Here is a 24,294-nt window from a genome sequence, read left to right on the forward strand (position 1 = left end):
GCATTTTGTTATGTGAACGATTGGCTGAACCTTGGATACAGACAGTATTTCTCCAAACCCGAATCACTCGTTCGCATACAGCCAGTAGTCATCCAAAGCCACCCAGCCCCATCCAAACTTTTCTCATTGGATCTACACGAATCACGTAGATCACCTTTTTTGGGTTCAAAATGGCAGATTTCTCCAAAAGGAGACTAGTTGCATCCCTGTAATTTACCAGTGTGATAGAAATGATTCTCGTGACTTGGAGAGGAAGATGACAGACATCTTACCTGAGTCTCTGTTTCTGACAGAGAGCCATCTGAGTCTGGATCCAGCTCTAGATGGGACTGCAGCTCAGCCACAGAAACACTGGGAACAAAAAAAAAACACCCGTATTAGTCACTCACTGAATCACACGGAAATATCTCTGAATATCTCCAACAGTTACACACTACACTCACTAGCCGTCTGCATCATCATCCAGCTCCAGAAAAGCCTCAGCCATTCTAGTTTTGTCCTTCTCCATACGGAGGAGTTCTTTTTGTTCTGAAACAGACAAAATCAAATCAATCACATACAACTTAGAAAGAGAAATCTTCAACAGGGCTTTGGTAATTGACTTCCAAATCATTAAGTTAACTACATCAAAGATGTTGAAAAATATATCTGACTGGAGAGTCGATTTGCACTGGGCATTTCACAACATTTAACAATGTTTTTAAAAAATATGTATATGAATATACTTAAATATCTTGGTATTACCAAACAGCACAAAAAACACCTTTTTTTGTGAAGAAAACAAATACATTGAGAGAATTGTGCATAGGTTAAAAGCAGAGATAATAGTTGCTAGTGTAATACCAGTGTACTTACCCTCCCAAGCCTTCAGGTGGCGCTCTTTAGCCTCTTTCTCTGGATCCTCCGCTGTTTCTTTCACAGTCCTCAGAGCCTCCACCTTCTCCTCCAGACCCTTCTTACTACCCTGCAGCTCAGTCAACTTGCCCTGCACAAACACATGGATAGAAGTATTTACAAAAAACATACAAAGTCTTGTCATTTCATGACCTAATTCAAAAAGGCAAGAATTTATACCAATCCCTCTACATAAGAAATGGTCTCTGTATAGGCCCTAGCCATTTCTGCTACCTAATCAACCCCAAATACATCTAGTACCCTTTTCACACCCTTTGGTTGATTAGTCGCTCACCTGTTTGTCCTCCTGTCCCCTTTTAGCTTCATGTATCAGTTGTTGTTTGAGCAGAAAGCCTTCCTTGGTGATCTCAGCCATTATCTGCAGACTCTCCCTCTCCTTGCGTCCCATCTCCCTAGGGGGGTCACACAGCCAACACAATCAGTCTTCACACACACACATACTGGAGGAATCGTTCGCCAACACAAAGGCCAATGTTAGTGTTGTAGTCAATATTAAATGTTTGCAGAATGCTGTACGTTTTACGACTGCTCACCTGCAGGTGTTTTGACAAGTGGCACCACTGTTGTACTCGTCTGTCGTGTCACAGCAGTCTGAGGAGAGAACACACTTCATCAGTACAACAACAAAAATTTAGAGAACGGGACAACTGATCCATGGAAAGATACTGTGACGATATTCTTACCACAGATGCCGTCGTTGATCCGGGAGGAAGGGATGAAGGCGGGTCTGAAGCCAGCGTTGGTACAGTGAAAGCTGCCATTGGGGCAGGCAGCAGTACCTGTAGAAAAAAAATGCAAAGACATTCATTATAGTCAAGACTTTAGTGATAACTGTGCACAGAAGTGTGTAGTGTCTTGATAGTGGGTTCAGTCTGGCCTTATTGATGAGAAGTGAGCGATACTGCACCTGGTTCATCCGAGCCATCCCTGCAGTCGCAGTAGTCATCGTTGACCCGGTCAAAGGGGATGGTGCTGGAGCCATCCAAACAGGTAAAGGGCTTGTTCTCCTCATAGAACTGTCTCTCTGTCGGGATCGTGGGGACAGGTAAGGGTTGGGTACATAAGAGCAAATCTGAGAGCCAATGCACACCTGCCAGGTTAAAATCCATGCTCACAATGGGATTCTGAAAGCTAAAATAACAGACTGCAATAGACTAGGCCTATCTCACTGGCTGTGATGAGAACCATAAGGTTAATTGTCTGAATTCGGGTTAGAATCAGATGCCAACTCACTTGATAGTGGTACTCCGCGTGGACGCTGGATCTCCACCGCTGCGCCAGTGCCCATCGCCAAAGCCAAGCTCATCAACAACAGTAGAAGCGCACAAGACATGATGCAGTATCAACGGGGCCCAGCTACACTTTCAAGAATTCGCGGCGCTACTGCAAACACAACTCAAGGCATTAGACAATGTACTTGAACCCAATACAGCTAGTCCTCAGACACACCATCATTCACAACATTGAAACAGTCGGCCCCATATGAAACCTCTGATACAATGCGTTAGAACGCCATTTTCCGAATCATTAAGTCATATTTCAATTCACGTAAAGCTAGGTAACGTTATTACGTTAGCTGATGAACTAACGTTACAGTAGTAGCAGCTAGCGATCACCGGTCTTGATTTAACACGGTAAAAACTTCCTTTTGAACAATATTTATGAATGCTGTATATGCAATAAAGTATGATGTTCACAATAAAATGCTAAAAACACTTATACAATCGTTATTATCGAAGTAAAAATATGACTAATCATCCATTACCTCTCTTCCGCAATGCTTCAGGAAACGTCTCGTGCGCTCATGCACTATAATGTTTTCCTCTGATTGGACTAGCTCTCGAATCCGACCTGTGATTCGAGAATACTTGTGGCGTGGTGCATGATGGGTAATGAGTTGGAAGCAGCCATGTCAGAGAGGGTGGAGAAATACTTAGTGGTATAAAGTACACTTTTTTTTCAGTTTGAGCCTAAAATGACATACCCAAATCTAACTGCCTGTAGCTCAAGACCTGAAGCAAGGATATGCATGTTCTTGATACCAATTGAAAGGAAACACTTGAAGTTTGTGGAAATGTGAAATGAATGTAGGATATTATAACACATTAGATCTGGTAAAAGATAATACCATTTTTTGTACAATCTTCTTTGAAATGCAAGAGAAAGGTCATAATGTATTATTCCAGCCAAGGTGCCATTTAGATGTTGGCCACTAGATGGCAGCAGTGTATGTGCAAAGCTTTAGACTGATTCAATGAACCATTGCATATCTGTTCAAAATGTTCTAGCAAGACTGCCAAAATGTGCCTAATTGGGTTTATTAATACATTTTCAAGTTCATAATTGTGCACTCTCCTCAAACAATAACATGGTCTTCTTTAATAGCTACTGTAAATTGGACAGTGCAGTTAGATTAACAAGAATTTAAGCTTTCTTCCCATATCAGATATGTCTATGTCCTGGGATTTTTTCATTTTCTCACGATCTCATGCTAATCGCATTAGCCTATGTTAGATCAACCATCCCGCATGGGGGGGTTAGACGGACACCGATCCTGTAGAGGTTAAGTAAAAATACTTTAAAGTACTACTTAAGTCGTTTTTGGCGGATTCTGTACTTTACTATTTAGATTTTTTGACAACTTTTATTTCACTACATTCTTAAAAAGAATAATGTATTTTTTAATCCATACATTTTCCCTGACACCCAAAAGTACTCGTTACATTTTGAATGCTTAGTAGAACAGGAAAATGGTCCAATATATGCATTTATCAAGAAAAGATCCCTCTGATCTGGCGGACTCACTAAACATACATATACATATTAATTTATAAATTATGTCTGAGTATTGGAGATAGCACCTGGCTGTCCGTAAATATAAAAAACAAGAAAATAGTACCGTCTGGTTTGCTTAATATAAGGAATTTGAAATTATGTATACTTTAACTTTTGATACTTAAGTATATTTAAAACCAAATACTACCATAGTACTTTTTTACTGGGTGACTTTCACTTTTACTTGAGTCATTTTCTATTAAGGTATCTTTACTTTTACTCAAGTATGATAATACGGTACTTTTTCCACCACTGAAAATACTTCATAATTATAAGAGAGGTAGCTATGATCAAGGCAAACCAAACAATTAGACAGCGTAGCCTGAAACTGTCAGGCTGAAATGAGTCCATCAATTCCTGCGATGGGGTTTATCATATGTATTGAGAATCCTCATGGTGTGCAATGAAAGTAAGTCTCTGTAGCCCATTCTTACTAATCGTTTAGATAGTCTTTGATGAACATGTAGGCCTACTCATACACGGATTCTCTCAAAATAAAAATATGGTGTGGAAGCATAGTATTCACATTCACTTTATAAACCACAATTGAAGACCTTGACCTTTTAGTCTACTCCTTTTTTATCATCTCTGATAACATTATTAAGCACACACAGTAGCCACAGTATTTCTCTTTGCTTATATTATTTAAAAAATCTTCCTTTATTTGTAATTTTAACACACTTTACAGTACCGAACAGTGAAATAAAATAAAAATATACTGATATATAATTGTATTATATAGCTGTTTGCTTATTAAATGCATTTTATTCACAAAATAACACCTCAGTTCTCTCAGAAGAAAACCTTTCATAAAAATAATATAATAAAAAATAACTTGGACACATTTTACACATTACAGCAATATAATTTACAAATATTACAATCATTTCATGGTGTTTTTTCCATTTATATAATTTTCCTAACTTGTGAACAAGTAACACATGATTTAAAGCCCAGATAATTGTTCTCAGAGGGAGTCTAATATGACAAAAGTGACCAAGAAGTGGAGGTGCTCATTTCAAAATGGCTACGCAATGTCTCTCTCAGAACCCTCTTGTTTTTTTACCTCTCGCTTCACCCATACACATCTGTCAATTACTCACAATCACTCCTACATGGCATATTGATAATGAATAGTTTTCATTGATTATGACTTGAGCAATATGGAATGGGCAAACATGGAATAGCACAATAGAAAAAAAACGAAGGCTTGAAACCAGGTCCAACGGAACCAGTGAGAGACATAACTACCAAATCCTCAAAAAAAACACATACTGTACCCACATACTACTTTAACCACATTGTCTACCCTACAACCTCCCTTAAGATAAAGTTTGGGTACAAAACATTTTCATTTTTCTGATGATTAATCTAATCTGATTCATCCAATCTATCTAATTAATCTAATAATGAAATGTACACACTTCTCTGTGTGAGAAAAATGACAACACAAAAGAGAAAGACAGAGGAAAGATGAGGACAGAAAAAGAGAAGGAAAGCGTGATGGTGTGGCCAGTAGTGTTTTACTGATTTAGTTCTTTTCTTATAACTAAACGTGGTTAATTATCAATGATAATGACCTGAATAAATGTGTAATTTACAATCCAACATTACAAAATATACAAAACAAGCTGTGATAATGCTAATAGTTATATTATCAATATGTCATTATAGTTGCATTTCTAGACCATCCACCAGAATGATACAAAAATAAAAACTGTACACAAACTGTTCAAAGAAAACCCTTGTGGAATTTTCCATGGTTTTCTTTTCAATATTTAAAAAGAATGTCAGTAATTCATCAACAGAATAATTTCTTAATAAGAAATGATCGCTACAGTATTGTGTTAAAATGGCAATCAAATATTTATTTGTTTTTATAGCTCATGACAAAACAAAAAGCCAGATGAACAAAGCCGTATATCTTCAAAGACAGGAGGAAGCTTCATGGGAATCTCCTTCTCCAGGTACTGAGACAGTAATGTTGGATTCCCATATTCCAACAATTAAAGGCCTGTGCGGTGACACCGCAATGCTGCTCCAGCCAATCACAGAGCTGGACTGGATGGATCTCAGGCCTCTGTTCCATCAGGCACAGGCTGAGCTACGTTACCGACCAGCAGAAACCAGCTATACTTATGTTGTTGTTGTTTTTTACCCTGTGAGCAACTCCAAGTCAAACTGAGACCTATTCAAGCTGTGTGCTGATCAATCCCGTGACCATGACCTCATACAGCTAGGATGGTGATTCTAGTGAGTGATGACACACAACACATGACAAGAGAAAGGTCTCTCTCTCTCTCTCTGTCTGTCTGTCTGTCTCTTTCTCAACATAACATCAGACATTTACTCAGCCCAAGACAGATGTTATTTTCAACCAGAAAAAGTATTGTGAGAAAATATACTTACTCGACATCCGGTCTGCAACAGCTATATGTTTACCACTCATTTGACCTGCATTCCCTGGAGCTAAATTGGCCTATTTATTGGGCCCTCGTAACTGACACAACACATTCATAATATTGGCCATAAAATGTTCCTGTCCATATGCTGATGCTGGGTACATTGTGTATAGACACACAGACACTCACAGATAGAGGCATACAGACATGGTATAAATATACTAGGATATTTTGAATTTATCTTATAAATCTACATAGAGGCAGGTATGTATCCTGCATTTGACATTAAGGCAGAAAAGCTTAAAACGTAACAAGAATGGCTGTGTGTGACTGTCTGAACAGCCTCCTTTCTGGCCAAGCTCGTTCTTTCGATTCCCTCCAATCCTGAAATCACCCTGACAAAATCCTCTCAGTCTGCCCCGTCAAAGCATCTGTCCCCTCATCAGTTTCCAATCTGTTGCTTTGGTGACAACTGATGCAGTAAGTGAGAAGAGACTGGTGAATAAATACAGTGTGACTGGGTAAGAGATGGAATGTGAATTTGTGCTGCTGATGATATTATCCTAATCCTTCAAACATATTTAGCAAAAAACAAGAATAAATAGAAAACAGGCAGAACATATACTCTAAAGTATCTCATGGCTTATCCTCAGAAAGTAAAAAAGAAAAATAATTTTCGTATGTAAAAACTGGAGAGTCCACAAGCAGCAGGTGTGGTGGTGTAGTGATAGTGACTTCTCCTTATCTACGAGTTCTGAAATCTCATCAACTTGAAAAGCAACAAAGGAAGACTTACAGCTGAAAACCTGTCACCACAGAAACAGACTGAGCATGTGACCCACTCACACACGCGCACACGCACACACACTAAATCATGAACAGTTACAATAGATTTTTGAACAAGAGACAGTCAAAAATGAAGACAAAAGCAGACACTCCTGTCCCACGATGCATTGCTTCACGACAGCCTCATGTTTCAGGAGCTGGTGTTTCCAGAAAGGCACACAGCCATCTTGCACCGGTAGCGCTTCTTCATAAAGGGAAAATGGGAAAATGGAGGCGGGACCCTCAGGTCCCCTCATCACAGCGTCTTCCTTTCTTTATGAAACGTAATCCTCTCTTCTTTTCTCGCTCCATTCCTCCTCTATAGATAGATATCTGTAGTCTTCTTTCCGACAGAAATGGAAAATAAGTCACTCAGAAAAAAACAGAGTTCTTGTTGAATTCTAACAAACATGAACTAGTAATACTGACTGACGCTAGTTAATACTCCATATAGAGATGGCTTTTTCCAAAGAGATTCGTTACCAATCAGAGTCAAACACACACACAAACACACACATTCTCGTGTGTAGACTTCAGAGTTTTTTTTTCTCCATGAATCAAAGTGTGTGAGTGAGGTGTGTTTGTGTGTGGAGGTGAGTTTGTGCATGTTTATGTGTGTGTGTTTCAGTTCCAGTGCTACACTGTCTTCAATGGCCCATTATTAATGCTTTTCTATGTTCCTCTTTGTCCTCATAGCTGTTCCTCATAGCATCAGCTGGAAGAAACACCTCCAGCTCCAACTCCAAATCTACAGTTGCTGTGTAAATAGCTTTTCTTTAAGCAATATTATTTGTGTTCCCTTTTTGAAAAATAGATTTAAAGGTCTATTGTCTATGTAGTCTTATTTGATCTTGGGATTTGGCCATTGGAAATAAAGGGTGGACAACAGGGGCGTGGTGTGTGCATGTGGGGTGTGGCCAGGGAGAGAGGAGCGGAACTCATGTGTCATCAGCTGGTGAGGAGGAGTCTTCCTCCTCGCAGTCCTCCACGGGGCTTGTGTCAGAGTGTATCTCCACCCCTGACTGAGCTTTCTGAAGAACTCCCCTCTTCTCCTCCTCCTCCTCCTCCTCTACCTCCTCCCCCATCCCTACTTCCCCTTCCTCCTCAATGATGTCTCCTTCCCTTTCATCCTTTAACACATCCTCTCCTTCCTCCTTTTCTTTGTTGTCTTCCTCCTCTCCCTGACTGCAGTCCAGCACCATGTGATTGGGGGTGGTTTTCCCCTCCTCCTCCCCCTCCTCCTCCTCTTCTTCCTCCTCCTGTCCTCCCTCGGTGTCGTCATCCAAGGTGAGCTTGAACTGGAACTTGTCGATGCAGGCGTTGAGCCTCTTGTCTGGGCCGAGGGGGATTGGGGGTGGGGAGATGGGGCTCTGGGGGATGGTGCTCTGGTACCAGTCCCTGTTGTCCTCCAGAGTGTCCAGGATGTCCTGGGCATCAGGGTGCACCAGGTCCCCCCACGTCTCCCACAAAGGGTGCACAATGTAGTCGATGAAGCCCACCTACAGCACACAACACCAGAAGAATCAAACACACTAACAAAACATCACACTAATAACAAGCACATTACACGGCTAAGGAATTTGTGTAAGCAACATGAGATGACATTTATAAACATCAATCATACTATTAAGAAAGCATATATAAGCATTAAGCTTTTATAATTACTTTGAAAGTGATCCCAAAATGTGAGTTCTGTGTATGTTTCCTAACCTGACTCTTCTCCACAGAAGCAGTGTGTTTGTCACACATGGGGCTGATCTCCATGCCTCTCTCCCTCTCCTTGTCCCCCTGTCTAAAGAACTCCTCCATGATGCGCTCAGTCCACTCTCTGTACACGATCAGGGGCTTGGTGGGGTTACTTAGGTCTGCACAGTGCACCATGTTCCTCAGTACCTGCAGACACACACATAAGGTCAGGTATCATCAGTGCACGGTAGGCGTTGTGAATATTCTCCAGCTTATGTTTAGAGGTCAGAGGGGAAAGCGCACCTGGATGCGGTCAGTGTAGTGGTCGAGCAGGAGCACTCCTGAACTGGTCACCTTCTTCGTCTCCACCATGGTCTTCAGATCAGCCAACAAACTCATGTGCTTGGACATATCCGTCGCCAAAACCTTGAGAGGTCAATTAAAAGAGGAGTTCAAACAAAAACAAACAAAAAAATAGAAAATAACATTTAAATAACTCTTATAAGCCCCGCCCCTTACTGGGCCAGCGGAGCAGCCCATTAGTGGGTGAGTGTGAGGGGCAGGAGCCTCACCATATCGATAACGAGCTTGCGCAGGCTCTGTCTCTGCCTCTTGCTGAGGTTCTGGAAGATGTCACAGTTGTCCTCGTGGAGCAGCTTGAAGCCCACGGCCAGGTGGTGGTTCTCCAGGACTGACTCATCGTTGTACATCAGAGCCAGCTCCGAGTCTGGGGGAAGAGGACCGATAGAACACACCGGGTCAGTACAGAACACATACTAGGTCAGAGGACCTGTAGACACACCCCACCAGTAACCTTTTCACATTACAGTGCTGACTCTGACATTTTCTTTTTACGTTATCAGCTGTGCCACACTGACTGGTGAGTTGAGCTCAACTGAGATGTGGTTCAGGGAGCTTTATTCAGTTATAATGCAGTGTACTGTACAGCGTCCTGTCTCCTCCTTTCTCCATTGCAAGGACTCACTGGTGTTGATGAGGAACTGGTTGGACACGCCAGGATGATCCACATCATGGATGGCAGCAGCGAATAACGCAGCCAGGATCTCCAGATCAGTGAACACAGCCTGACAGAGAGAGAGAGAGAGATAGAACACAGTGTAACCAATCACGTTTTAGAACAGCCTACAGGACATGAATGTGCGATGGCAGTTAAGAGTGCAGCTGTGTGCTTCAAGTTAGCTGTTGTTAGACGTAGCCTCAGTGTGGGGTGAAATGTGGTTCTTACGTCCAGAGCCGGTGTGGACAGCAGGACGTGGGTGGACTGTGTGACGTCAGCGGCGTGGAGGCTGTTGTGGTAGGCCACGTTGGCATGGTAGTGGTCCTCCAGGGTCATAACGTAGGTCACGAAGGTGTCGACAGGGATTCGAAACGTCTTCAACAGATCCCTCTCCTGCAGGGAAGGAAAACACAGTGTCACGCAAACACTCAGGATCCTATACACGTATATGAACAGCAAAGTCTACATTAAGTCTATATGACCACTCTTACCGAAAATCTAATGGATAAAACCACTGCTTTTCACCCACCTGGAAGATGGCGAACATGATGCAGCTGAGAGGCCTATTATTGGAGAACTCAGCCAGACGAAAGATATTAAGGCCCCACTTATTCAAGTCATCCAACTCCTGGTCAACAGACATCAGAATCAGAAACAGAATCACCTTTACTTGCCAAGTAAATGTACACATACCCAGAATTTGACTTGACATATGACTCCATTTAATCCATCCAGAGACCAATAAAGATCAATAAATCAAACCAATTCATTTTTGTCCACTCTAATGGAGATAGATTTTTTGGGCCGTATCTCTGAGGCCATACATGCCACTGTGTTAAGTCCTGTTGTACCTTTGAGAGGACATTCTGGTGTATTCAATGATATCATGTGGGGGGGTGTGACTTTGTACTTTCTCATCCTGTTTTAAAAAAATGGCTGCCATCTCAATTTAGCACATTATTTTATTTAAAGAAGAAAGTACATGTATGTAAATGGGTAATCATAATTTTTGTGAGTTTGATATTCAAATTGTTTCCAGTAAGTAAATACAGTACATGACCAAAAGTATGTGGACACATGCTCTTTTCGAACGTCTCATTCCAAAATCATGTGCATTAATATGGAGTTGGTCCCCCCTTTGCTGCTATAACAGCTTCCACTCTTCTGGGATGGCTTTTCACTAGATGTTGGAACATTGCTGTGGGGACTTGCTTCCATTCAGCCACAAGTGCATTATTGAGGTTGGGCACTGATGTTGGGCGATTACACCTGGCTCGCAGTCGGCGTTCCAATTCATCCCAAAGGTGTCCAATGGGGTTGAGGTCATGGCTCTGTGCAGGCCGGTCAAGTTCTTCCATACCAATCTCAACAAACCATTTCTGTATGGACCTCGCTTTGTGCACGGAGGCATTGTCATGATGAAACATGAACTTTTGTTGGAAGCACAGAATCGTCTTGAATGTCATTGTATGCTGTGGTGTTTAGATTTCCTTTCACTGGAACTAAGGGGCCTAGCCTGATCCAAGAAAAACAGCTCCAGACCATCATTCCTCCTCCACCAAACTTTATAGTTGGCACTATGCATTGAGGCAGTTAGCGTTCTCCTGACAGCCATCAAACCTAGATTTGTCCATCAGACAATGAAGAGTAAATCTCGCCAATGGTGGCGCGCTTTACACCATTCCAGCCGACGCTTGGCATTGTGCACGGTGATCTTAGGCTTGTGTGCATCCGCTCGGCCATGGAAACCCATTTCATTAAGCTCCAGAACTCAGTAGTGTGTTGCAACCGAGGACAGACCATTTTTACACGCTACGTGCTTCAGTACTCAGCAGTCTCGTTCTTTGAGCTTGTGTGGTCTACCACTTTGTGGCTGAGCCATGGTTGCTCCTAGACGTTTCCATTTCACAATATCAGCACTTTCAGTTGACCGGGGCAGCTCTAGCAGGGCAGAAATTTGACAAACTGACTTGTTGGAAAGGTGGCATCCTATGACGGTGCCACGTTGAAAGTCACTGAGCTCTTCAGGAAGGCCATTCTACTGCCAATGTTTGTCTATGGAGATTACATGGCTGTGTGTCAGATTTTACATACCTGTCAGCAACGGGTGTGGCTGAAATAGCCAAATCCACTAATTTGAAGGAGTGTCCACATATTTTTGTATATATAGTGTATCTGTGGAATAGTTTGGTGAGTTTTCAGAGCAGTGTAATATATTTTTTCTTACATTAAATAAGAGCTAAATAAGAGATTGTGTATAAATATCTTGTATTTTTCACTTACTGTACACTGTAATGTAAAAATGTACAAATATAATATTCGCCTCATCATAATATCCACTACAGTGCATATACAATAAAATAAAATAATAGTTGTAAAATGTTTATTTCACTCCTAAAAAAGTCATAATTCATAAAGCTTTTTTTCGCTGGGTCTCAGCATGTCATTTTAAATCATCTTCAAAGTGACTGAGTGTTCATGTGTGACTATGTGTAAGGGTCCACAGATCCCAGATCCAGTACAGGTATACCGTACCCTGGCCAGTGCATCCTCCTGTTCAGTCTTGACTCCGAAGCGTGGCATGGTGGTGTTGATGGACAGGCTGGAGCTGTGTGTCAGCTTCTTCACTCCACTGATATGACACATGGGCTTGTCCCGGTCCCGCTCCCGCAGGGTCGGAGATGGGATCTCTACCTCATTCTGCTTATCTGGAGGAGATATGGAGGTCAGAGGTTAATTAGAATACTTTCGAATGCTTGTTATAAGCATGCATTTATAACTTATTATTATAAAGGCTATAGTGTGCTACATCTCTATAGTATGCATCATTACAGGGCTCACTTGTAAAGAGACCCCGGTCTAAATGACTGCCTGCACTGTAAACCCCAAGGCCTTTTTAACTCAAATACTCAAAGTTGAACTCAAAGTCATTATTACATCAAATGTTTATGTGGTACTGACTCAAAACGAAATCACATTAACTCAATTTTCTAAAGTTATGACAACAAATGAACTTTTTCCCCCAGCATGCTCTACTGCAGGTTGATTTTGGGGAATTGTTTTTAATATCTGTGTTTTTGCATGTACATTGAGTGATTGATTGATTAATCTTATGTAAAACACAGTTAAATAACATGCATTTTTCTAAACTAATCCAATAAATTAATTTGATTTTTTGCACCCGTGACAGAAATAGTTGTTCCAATTGAAATGGCTTAGGTAGTCTCCTCACACTGTTCCTAACCCTGGCAGTCATGATGAATGCAGGTTGTGAGTGAATACACAGTTCTACTGTTGGATAGCCTAACTCTGGCTGGATTCCAATAGGAATTACACATCACTTTGCAAGCCAGCCTAAAGTGACTTGCAGAAGTTTGGTATATTTCCCAGGTTTTCCAGAAATCTGGGTTAGAAGATTGCTGGAAATCCTTCAACCTAGATTTTTTTTGAAATTTTGGGAAAGTTCCCTGATGTGGCCTGTCAACCATGAGTTTCAGGCCACTGTATTAGAGTAAATCTAGGCCTCAAAATAAGGCCTTATGAGATATGTAATGTTTAATTATAATGATAACATTCAACTAGGAATTAACTTGGGGAAGGCCATAGGACATCCGTGGTTCTGTTACTAACAAATACAGTCATGTGTGACGATTCCACAATTCACTCAAAAAGACAAGGCGCACTGGGAAATTATATTGGAGGCGTGGCTTAGAGGGGGCATTACTCTGATACAACTCAAATCAGGGACCCCTAAAAGCTCACAGTAACTCTATCAGTTTGATTAATAACTACAAAATCACTTTAAGTAACTGTACTCAGATATATTAAGTTCAACCCAAACATTTTGAGTAATGACAGCATATTGGGGTTAACAGTTTAGATAAATGTTATATAACAATAAATGCATTATACTGGTCAGTATTAACTCAAATATAACCCTCTTTCTAAATGGCAGCCATATAGTGCACTACTTTTGACCAGAGCCACATACATAGGGTTCTGATGAGTTTTCTAGTGGATAGAGGACTGAGGTGTATAAGGGATAGAAGACAAACAGAGACCCAGTCAGGTGTGCAGGTGAAAGAGGAGGTGTGTGACTCACCCAGGAAGGTAGTGGAGATGTATTCAGACACCTGGTTCCCTGAACGACTCATCTCTGACAGGTGAGATAGCTCCCGGTTCAACATCCTCTTAAACTGGGGGGGGGGGGAGAGAGAGAGAGATGGAGAGAGGGATAGAGAGAGGAAGAAAGAGATGGAGAGAGGCAGAGCATTATATTATTACCAAGAACAGGAGAATACAGAAGTTAGAGGTATTGCTTGAATAGTTTCGCTGAAATAATGTTCAAACTGGATTTCATACCATGCCAAAAATAGCACATCGTACTCCATAAGAAAGGAAATCTGTACAAATCCCTTTTTAGCTAAATACATCTAACATGTTGTTTTGAAAAACAAAACAATGGGCAGCAGGTAGCCTGGTGGTTAGAGTAAAGATATGTATAACTAACCCAAGATAGTTCATCTGTGTCATTTTCAAAGGGAGCAGATGAAGCATAGCGGGCAGAACAAGCAAGGAGGTAGGCAGAGCCAAGCATGAGCTAACAACATCCCATCGGCCCGTTCTAGCATGTGCTTGTGCAATAACTCAATTCGCCATGGCACTCATTGTAAACATCATTTAAAAAAAACTTTGTCAAAGGATCATGTCTACAAACGTAGTGCACTCTGTTCGAAACAGATTGTAGTTTTAACAGAAAACTGTAGTGAGATCAGGCTTTGATGAGATTGGGCTTCGATAAGAAAATCTGCATAATATCGGCCCATCTCCAACTCGTGCCATACTCTCCCATACTGCCGGCCGCCGAGCTTCCTCTCCTCACCATATATTGGTGGGGAGTGGAAATTCCAACCAGAGGCTTGGCGGCCGGCAGTATCTGGTGAAACATCGGTCTCTATCTGTGGTTAGAGCATTGGGACAGTAACCGGAAGCTATCTAGTTTGTATCCCCGAGCCGACAAGATAAGAAATCAATCGTTGTACCCTTGAGCAAGGCACTTAACCCTAATTGCTCCCTGGGTGTCTCAGGGGGGGTTGGGATATACAAAACACACATTTCCAATTCACACATGCTCTTTCAAGTTTTTTTTTTATCACTGTGGCACATTGTTTCAGGTATAAGTTGTTTATTTTCAAAACTCTAAGTACAAACCTCTAACCTGATAACACTTGTAATGCCCCCTATCTTATGTTCATAACCTTTCATTGTGCATTCATTGGAGTTGAACACATCTTTCACCCTCGAGTCACTCATGAAAAATCTGTTTTTCCGTGAAATACCATGAGAACATTTAGTTTAGTCATTAATACATCAGGCTCACCATTAAGTCATTTTAACTACCATTTTTAACTAACTAACTAACTAAGATACTTTCTTTTTGAAGTGCTTTTTGAAGTGCTGAATAAAAATAATAGTATTGTTAACAAATCATATCAAAAGTACAGTGAATATTGCATTTTGAAAAGCAGATTGAATACGCTTCCAAGTTGAAGGAGTGATTTGGTGCAGTGAACAAGTGACTGTGAATTTGTTTGTTGTACTACTCAGTCAATTGAAAATGTACTTAGAGTTTAGATTTTTGTGCTTCGACTGTTGAAAATGTACCACATACTTGTGAAAATTGCACCAAAGTGACTGACAAAAACTGTAATACGTACTTGAGTATGTGTGAAACAGAACAAATGATTATTGTTAATATGAACCACTATACCTCATTCAGGATACAGGTCATACCACTAAACAAAGACTAATACTGTACATCGGCTCTAACCTGGATCAAAAATGTCAACAATGTAGCAAAATATGAATTGTGTTTGATCCTGATGTATCACACATCTACTGTAAAATAGTGAAATAGAATTCCTAAAGAACACACGGCTTTACTATACAACATTCATACGGTACGGTATGACCTTGTCAACAGGCAACCACTGCAGGAGCCTGACAAAGCAACAGCATGTTGGAGCAATGGTGGAAGAGCTGCCGTTTTCATACAGCACGTTCTGTGTCTTTTGGTGATGATGTCACACAACCTGCCTGGAATGCAGGTGAGAGAAAGACACGATGCATGAATAGGACACATATGTTCCATATGGCTAAACAGAAAATGTAATGTTGCATAGACTTCCTGTCGCGATATCTCAACCAAACATGAGCGGATCTTGAAGACTGGTAGTGGGATGTGTTTGGTTACTAACAGAGGCAGACACGTGCAAGCAGGCGCAGTGCGATTCGGACAAGTCCCCTCAGTCTGTGTCCCACTGACTGATCCTTCACACATAATAATCTCCATGGCAACCATAGAGGTTGCCCTAGCAACTGCCTCCTCACAGTCAGTCCTGCAGCATGATGGGAGCGAGGGAGGGAGGCGGCTGCTGCTTGGGTGACAATCTCAGAGACTAGGCAGGTGTCTCTGACCTTTTTCAAGGTCAATCCTCTCCTCTCCATTCCTTTCCTCTCCTCTCATCTCATCTGCTCTTCTCTCCTCTCCCTTGTTCTCCCCTCCCCTGTGTTCTCCTCTCTTCTTCCCTCCACTCTTCTCTGCTTCTCCTTATTTCTCTACTCCTCTTCTCTGCTCTACTCCCCTTTCCTCTCTATTTCCTTCTCTCTCTTACTCACCTCTTTTACTACCTTCCCTCCCACTCTCTCAACCTTCCCTCTCACTCTCTCAACCTTCCCTCTCACTCTCTCAACCTTACCTCTCACTCTCTCAACCTTCCCTCCCACTCTCTCAACCTTCCCTCTCTCACTCACTCATTCCTTCCTACTTCTATTTTTAATTACTCTCTCATCCCTTATTCCAGTCCAACCAGGTATTAGTGACAGTTCGACACGGTTAGAACAGTCAGGTCTCTTTCCCTCCGTCAGAAGCCACTACAACAGTCAGATAGATAGATAGATAGATAGATAGATAGATCATGATAATGCACCAGGTAGGTACTGTAGACTAGTTAGCCAGTCAAGCCCAGTGACACAGTTATGCTGCAGGATCAATCTCTCTCCATCTCTCTCTCCATCTCTTTACTATATTGAGTCATAATCTGCCAACCAACACAACCCCAGTGCCAGGACACACAGACAGACGCCACACCACGCTACCGTGCTTCCTCATATGGCCCCCTGACTGATGGAACACAAGATGCCGGGATGAAGCTGTGAGAGACACAAAGGGGCATCATCATTCCTCTGATAACTGACTAACATATGGACACCCAGGGAAATGTGACATGTATTGTAACAGGCAGGCTCTTCCTGCACTTTCTGTTTTTCACATTACAATAGCAGTTTACAGTAATGCTCTTTGATGACAGCATGGTCAATCATCTTTCACAACCATTCAATGTCACTTTGTTTATCAAAGTACTGTATATATATATTTTTGCTAATGGTAAGGCTGTTGTGTTGTTGGACTCTATCTTGTATCAAAACAAGAGTTGTCATATTGCAGCAGATTGCTAAAAACACTGTATGCTTAGAGATGGGGGGAGTGGATACAGCTAGCACATTTGGGTCCTGACTGGTAATAAGTACTTTTTTAGTTTTTTACTTTCTGAGAACAGAAGTGAAAATGTTGCCTGTTCTGGGAATGTAAATGTTTGGGTTGCAAGGAGGTTCTGAGAATGTTTTACTATGGTTCCCTGAAAGTTTTCCTGGGCGTTTTCATTAATCTTCTGAGAACAGAAATTATAGCTTATTTGAAGGTAATTAAATAACGTTCTGAGAACATGTTTCAATAAGACTTTTAATTACACTGCTAGCTTAGTTTTGGGTTAAGTGTTTTTCACTGTTTAGAAACACATACATTTATTTTGTTATTGTGGCACGGTGTCAGTGAAATTCTAACCTATGATCTTATACTATGTATACAAAAGTATGTGGACACCCCATGAAATTAGTGAATTCGGCTATTTCAGCCACATCCGTTGCTGACAGGTATATAAAATCAAGCACACAGCCATGCAAGCTCCATAGACAAACATTGACAGTAGAATGGCCTTGCTGAAGAGCTCAGTGACTTTCAATGTGACACCAGAGCTACCCTTGGTCAACTATAAGTGCTGTTATTGTGAAAGTGGAAATGTCTAAGAGCAACAACGGCTCAGCTGCACAATGGTAGGCGACACAAGCTCACAGAAGGGGACTGCCAAGTGCTGAAGCGCGTAACTCGTAAATATCATTGGACTCTGGTGCAGTGGAAACACGTTCTCTGGAGTGATGGATCATGCTTCATCATCTGGTAGTCCAACGGATGAATCTGCTTTTGGCGGATGCCAGGAGAACGTTACCTGCCCAAATGCAAGGTGCCAACTGTAAAGTTTGGTGGATGAGGAATAATGGTCTGGGGCTGTTTTTCATGGTCGGGTCTAGGCCCCTTAGTTCCAGTGAAGGGAAATCTTAACGCTACAGCATACAATGACATTCTAGACAATTCTGTGTTTCCAACTTTGTGCAAACTATTTGGGGAAGGCCCTTTCTTGTTTCAGCATGACAATGCCCCCGTGCACAAAGCGAGGACCATACAGAATTGGTTTGTTGAGATCGACGTGGAACAACGTGACTGGCCTGCACAGAGCCATGACTTCAACCCAATCAAACACCTTTGGGATTAATTGGAACGCCGACTACGAGCCAGGCCTGCCCGACCTCACTAATGCACAGCAATGTTCCAACATCTAGTGGAAAGCCTTCCAGTAAGAGTGGAGGCTGTTATAGCAGCACAGAGGGGACCAACTCCATATTAATGCCCATTATTTTGGAATGAGATGTTCGATGAGCAGGTGTCCACATACTTTTGGTCATGTAGTGTATGTTCTTTATCCATTGAATAAGTCTACTGTGCCACCAGGGTGGTCTATTTTAGTCTATTCAAATAGACCTCATTTCAAAGGAAACAAGCACTCATTAGGATCAGGTGTGGCCAATTACTGGGCGCGGCCAACACACCTGAACACACTTAACAAGAGAGAGGATAGAGAGAGTTTTGTTGACGCTTTGAACAGAATGTATGTATTTTTAAATAACATTCGCAGAACATTCTTTGAACGTTACTAATGTTTTCTTGTGTTTTTTATGTTAAGTTTTCTTAATGTTTTGAGAACATGAATTTTAATTTAACCATGAGGAAACCTGTAGAAAGCGTTATGCTGAAGTACAGAAATTCCCACGTTGTTTCTTAACGTACTCTGAACTATTTGAGAATATTCCCCATGTTAAACCAGTTGGAGAACGTTCCTACAACATTACCAACATTTTTATTAAATCTAACCATGTTTGAACTTTCAGGACATTTTTGTGCTGAGAATGTTCCAAAGCCAAGCAACTGTTCTGCAACATTCCCACAAAGTTGTGGGTAGGTTGTATGCAAAATAACCACAAGACAACCACACTCTCACCAAGCTCTAAGAAACATACGGTTCTGAGAAGGTTAAGTACTAGCTGGGTAAGATGTTGCTGTATGTATCTCAGTAAAGCACAGACAAGACAATGGTTCACGAGGGCTGAACCTGTGTGCGTGTGTGTGTGTGTGTGTGTGTGTCGAGGATGGAGATTAACATCTTGTGTTAAAGCAGGCTACCTGCTGTAACAACAGGACAATAAAGATTTTCTTAATAGGAATTTCTGTACGATTTTAAGGGAATATTGTCTGTGGTTTGAATGGAGGAAATGAGTCCCTAAGGTGAACAGTTTTGAGTTTCCATCTTCAGGTTGAAGTGTACTGCAGTTGAGGTTTAGTGCGCCCAGCACCACAGGCAGCATGACGACACATTACAGGGGGAGTTTAGGGTTAATAAACTCTGAAAACTCAATGCCTTTTCCCCTTCAGTGCCCACATGCATAAATAATGCATAGAATATGAAAACAGATTTGCTGAGGGAAAATATAAACACACAGTCTCTCAACATACATCCTGTTATGCCTGTCATCTTTAGGTAATCTCCTCCCTGTCCCAACTGGTCCCTGCAATCCGCACAGCTAAAACGCACACAACTGACATGGTTCTCTTTTCAACATGAAACTTCAACGGCTTAACAAAATCACACCTACTAAGTGGAATGGACAGATAACAGCCTAAATAATGCACAGAACAGCAAGGGTGGAAAAACAGTTAATCAAAACATCTATCCAAGATGGCTGCCTGTCTGTCTGGCCTGGTTCCCTTCCCCTCCCAGCCCTACTAGCCCTACCTGGTCCCACCATCCGATGAGCCAGGGTCTCGAGCAGGTCTCACAGAACAGGTCTACTAGAGGTGTCCTGCGCTCCGCTGCCATCCCAGACCCTTCCAGAACCCCTCCGGCAGCCGCACCTAGGTCCAGCTCCAGGTCTGGCCCCCCTCCCCTCCCCTGCAGCTGGCTGTAGCTGGTGGAAGAGCGGGGCAGCCGGTAGCCGCCTGGCACGGGCGAGGGGCAAGGGGACGGCGAGGCGGGGTCAATGGCCTCTACCACGCCCATACTTAGGGTGACGGGGGGCGAGGGGCGCTTGCCCAGACAGGAGGACCGGTAGTGGAGCGGGCTGGGGGCGCTGCAGGTGTCCCAGCAGCATGAGGAGGGATTCGTCGTCAGCGTGTGGGCAGCGTGTAGGCCGCAGCCGGCCAGGCCGGGACACTCCAGAGCGACAGCTTCCCCCCGCCGAGGGTGGGGGGAGCGAGGGGTGGAGGGGGAGAAGGACAGGGTCCACTGGTGCTCACAGTCCGTCCCTACATGCAGTTCTCCTGGAAGCAGGCCACCCACCCAGTGCGTCCAGATATAGGCCCCAGTGTGAGGACGGTCCACAGATGAGGGTGCCCCGCAAACGGCAGGCCAGGAGCCCCCTGGATCCCCAAGCTCCAGAGACTACATCTCATCCCAGCTGGTGAGCAGAACTGACCCAAATCAAACAGCAGAGTGGGGAGAGGGGGAGGATAGGATGGGAGAAGATGGAGAGTGAGAGGGGGACCGTCTGAAGGGCAAAGAGAGGCAATGGAGGAGGAGAGGGAAGAGAGAAAAGCCAAGATGTTGTAATGAAAGATAGGTCAGACAGACTGACAGATGGAGATAAAAGAGGACAGAGGAGCTTAGAAGGATGGAGGGATGGAAAGACGGTGACGACAGGGTGGGAAAGATGACCGTAGTATTGAGCGATGGGACAGAGGAAGAGGACAGAGAGTGACAGAGAGAGAGCGGCCGACAAATGGCAATGGAGAGAGAAAGAGAAGGAAGGAGAGACAGAGAGAGAGAAATAGGGAGCCAGGCCTGTGATGTTGCTAGCAGACGGGTGGTCAGGCTACAGAATCACAGCGGAGCTCTCGGTGTGGGGAAAAAACATGCTCTCTCCTCGTCTCCCTGCGTTGCGTCTACTCTGCAAAGTGCCCCTCCCCCACAGCGCACCGGATCCAGGGGCCGGGCCCAGTCGTCCTCCTGCTGCATCAGCCCCGTATGTGCCTCAGTGATGATCCCAACACACACACAGTCCACAGTCCTCCTCCCAGTAGCTTCCCCCGCAGTATCCCAGTCACTCCATCGTGTCTCCCTGGGCTGGTTAAATTATGTCTGAGGTTGAGACTAATCCAAGAGCTTCAGGCTTCCCTTATTTTTCCTTCCTCTTCCCTTCCTCTTCCCTTCCTCTTCCCTTCCTCCGCCGTAGCAAAGCCCTGCTGCCTCCTGTAGCGCCGTCTCCCTGGATGCTGTAGACAGCCCTTGCAAGCTAATCAGCCAGACAGCATGCACTTGTGTGTGTGTGTGTGTGTGTGTGTGTGTGTGTGTGTGTGTGTGTGTGTGTGTGTGTGTGTGTGTGTGTGTGTGTGTGTGAGTGCAGCCTGAATGCGCATGTGCTGCAGACAGCATGTACGCCTGTCGGAAATGTGTGTGTGAGAGAGAGCGAGTACGAGGGAGGGTGTTCATATGTGTGTGTGCATGTTGGTGTGGTTTTGTGTGTATGTGTCTTTATGGCGCCTGACTGCTCTTAAAGACCACAGCATTCTCTCTGCTTCTCTGTCAGCCAGGAGCACACACACACACATGCACACGCACACACACACACACACACACACACACATACACACACTCCCCCCTCTCTCACTCCATCTTTCGCTCTCTTGCCCTCTGTCTGTGTCTCAAATACAGGCATCCTTACACACATACAAATCCAAACTGCTGTCTTTTGCGTTCTGAAACAGTTGCAACATGCTACATTCCCCTCAGGGTGACAAGAAAAACAAGAATACCACACTGTCTCTTTTAGACACAGCACTGTTGAAGGAACCTTGCCTCTTTTTCATTGGTCGCTTCCCAGACCACAAGCCTTGTGGTCAGAGTGGTGAGCCAATGAGTAAAAGGGAAGGGCAGACCCTGTTGTTCGATAGCAACCAAGGTTACAGCAGAGACATCATCATCAGGACCCCTCCTCCCTCTTCTCTTGTGTTCTGTGTCTTCCCTTCCCACCCACAGACCCTCACCCTCCCCTCCATTCCCCTTCTCTCTCTCTCTCTCTCTCTCTCTCTCTCTCTCTCTCTCTCCCCGTCTCTCTCTCTCCATCCTACATTTTAAGCGGAACATCTTGCTGCAGCTCATGCATTCATGTGCACGAATACACATCCGCTACAAACACAGACTCTAAACTGCAGTATACAGTATACACACATATCACCCATACCTTTGTACATATAGAGCATCTGCCAAATCTTTTGGGCATTCTGTGTACATGCACACATACACTCCCTTCGGCCTCAAAAGGACAATACACAAATCCCAAACATCACTGGGACTAACAGCTCCTGCGAGCCACAAGACTGTGATAGTCCACTGAGCTAAAAGCTAGACATTATCCTGGGGAGCTAACCCAAGTCATCACATGTCAGACAAGGTTAATCATCACGAGAGTGTGGCTGACCGATCCACCTCTGTCACATTAGCATGGCCAGTCCACAGTCCACATTCACATAGTTCAGTTCCGCTAAATGCGAACAAGGCTCCCAGACATTAATGAAACATACAGCATGGGAGACTGATAATAGTATTGATATTTAGTTATGCACAGTTGGACTAGGAAACACAAATACGTTGAGGTTGTGGTAGAGGGTATAGGAGAGGGCCACGGATAGATGAAGAGGTGTAGTGTAGGGTTGTGGTGTGTGTAGGGTAGTGGCAGTGGTGGTGTAGGGTAGCGGTGGTGTAGGGTAGTGGTAGTGTAGGGTAGTTGTGGTGGTGTAGGGTAGTGGTAGTGGTGGTGTAGTGTAGTGTTAGTGGTGGTAGTGTATGGTAATGGTAGTGGGGTGGTAGTGGTAGGGTAGTGGTAATGGTTGTGGTGTGTGTAGGGTAGTGGCAGTGGTGGTGTAGGGTAGCGGTAGTGGTGGTGTAGGGTAGTGGTAGTGTAGGGTAGTTGTGGTGGTGTAGGGTAGTGGTAGTGGTGGTGTAGTGTAGTGTTAGTGGTGGTGGTAGTGTATGGTAATGGTAGTGGGGTGGTAGTGGTAATGGTTGCGGTGTGTGTAGGGTAGTGGCAGTGGTGGTGTAGGGTAGCGGTAGTGGTGGTGTAGTGTAGTGGTAGTTGTAGTGTAGGGTAGTGGTAGTGTAGGGTAGTTGTGGTGGTGTAGGGTAGTGTAGTGTAGTGTTAGTGGTGGTGGTAGTGTATGGTAATGGTAGTGGGGTGGTAGTGGTAGGGTAGTGGTAATGGTTGTGGTGTGTGTAGGGTAGTGGCAGTGGTGGTCTAGGGTAGTGGTAGTGGTAGTGGTGGTGGTAGTGTAGGGTATTGGTAGTGTAGGATAGGGGTAGTGGTAGTGTATGGTAGTGGTAATTGTGGTGTAAACTAGTGGTAGTGGTGGTGATGGTGGTGGTGGTGGTGGTAGTGTAAAGTAGTGGTAATTGTGGTGTAAACTAGTGGTAGTGGTGGTGTAGGGTAGTGTTAGTGGTGGTGGTAGTGTATGGTAGTGGTAGTGGTGGTGATGGTGGTGGTAGTGTAAAGTAGTGGTAATTGTGGTGTAAACTAGTGGTAGTGGTGGTGTAGGGTAGTGTTAGTGGTGGTGGTAGTGTATGGTAGTGGTAGTGGTAGGGTAGTGGCAGTGTAGGGTAGTGGTGGTGGGGGTGGTAGTGGGGGGTAGTGGTGGTGGTAGTGTAGGGTAGTGGTAGTGTAGGGTAGTGGTGGTGGTAGTGTATGTTAGTGGTAATTGTGGTGTAAACTAGTGGTAGTGGTGGTGGTAGTTGTGGTGGTGTATGGTAGTGGTAGTGGCGGTGTGGGTAGACATATTGGTGATGTAGGGTAGTGGTGGTGGTGGTGTAGGGTAGTGATAGTGGTAGAGGTGGTGTAGGGTAGTGATAGTGGTAGAGGTGGTGTAGGGTAGTGACAGTGGCGGTGTGGGTTGACAGGGGTGATGTAGGGTAATGGTAGTGGTAGAGGTGGTGTAGGGTAGTTATAGTGGTGGTGTGGGTAGATATAGTGGTGGTGTAGGGTAATGTTAGTGGTGGTGTAGTGTGGTGGTCGTGGTGGTGGTAGTGTAGGGTAGTGCTAGTGCTAGTGGTAGTGTAGGGTAGTGGTAGTGGAAGTGGTAGTGGTAGTGGTAGTGTAGGGTAGTAGTAGTGGTAGTGG

General features: G+C 43.7%; 2 protein-coding genes across 7 annotated transcripts in view; both read right to left on the reverse strand.

Moving 5' to 3' along the window:
• Window positions 1–2,806, reverse strand: part of LOC109897613 (glucosidase 2 subunit beta) — a 40,094-nt gene extending 37,288 nt beyond the window's left edge. For 3 of the 4 annotated variants that reach the window (XM_031834143.1, XM_020492128.2, XM_031834142.1), the window contains exons 1-9: window positions 2,681–2,806; window positions 2,149–2,298; window positions 1,823–1,939; window positions 1,599–1,694; window positions 1,449–1,506; window positions 1,190–1,307; window positions 856–985; window positions 444–528; window positions 273–351 (exon numbers count right to left, since the gene is read on the reverse strand). In XM_031834143.1, coding sequence (XP_031690003.1) covers window positions 273–351; window positions 444–528; window positions 856–985; window positions 1,190–1,307; window positions 1,449–1,506; window positions 1,599–1,694; window positions 1,823–1,939; window positions 2,149–2,248 — 783 coding nt within the window. In that variant the 5' untranslated portion in view covers window positions 2,249–2,298; window positions 2,681–2,806. The remainder of the gene's footprint in view (window positions 1–272; window positions 352–443; window positions 529–855; window positions 986–1,189; window positions 1,308–1,448; window positions 1,507–1,598; window positions 1,695–1,822; window positions 1,940–2,148; window positions 2,299–2,680) is intronic. The other variant, XM_020492129.2, reaches the window with a different exon arrangement.
• Window positions 2,807–7,526: 4,720 nt separating this feature from the next.
• Window positions 7,527–24,294, reverse strand: part of pde4a (phosphodiesterase 4A, cAMP-specific) — a 65,667-nt gene continuing 48,899 nt past the window's right edge. For 2 of the 3 annotated variants that reach the window (XM_031834168.1, XM_031834169.1), the window contains exons 7-15: window positions 13,784–13,877; window positions 12,217–12,389; window positions 10,211–10,309; window positions 9,910–10,074; window positions 9,649–9,748; window positions 9,236–9,390; window positions 8,967–9,089; window positions 8,688–8,870; window positions 7,527–8,476 (exon numbers count right to left, since the gene is read on the reverse strand). In XM_031834168.1, coding sequence (XP_031690028.1) covers window positions 7,916–8,476; window positions 8,688–8,870; window positions 8,967–9,089; window positions 9,236–9,390; window positions 9,649–9,748; window positions 9,910–10,074; window positions 10,211–10,309; window positions 12,217–12,389; window positions 13,784–13,877 — 1,653 coding nt within the window. In that variant the 3' untranslated portion in view covers window positions 7,527–7,915. Of the gene's footprint in view, window positions 8,477–8,687; window positions 8,871–8,966; window positions 9,090–9,235; window positions 9,391–9,648; window positions 9,749–9,909; window positions 10,075–10,210; window positions 10,310–12,216; window positions 12,390–13,783; window positions 13,878–19,925; window positions 21,521–24,294 lie in introns of those variants that run through there. The other variant, XM_031834170.1, reaches the window with a different exon arrangement.

Source organism: Oncorhynchus kisutch, linkage group LG10 (assembly GCF_002021735.2).
Source record: "Oncorhynchus kisutch isolate 150728-3 linkage group LG10, Okis_V2, whole genome shotgun sequence".
Lineage (NCBI taxonomy): Eukaryota > Metazoa > Chordata > Actinopteri > Salmoniformes > Salmonidae > Oncorhynchus > Oncorhynchus kisutch.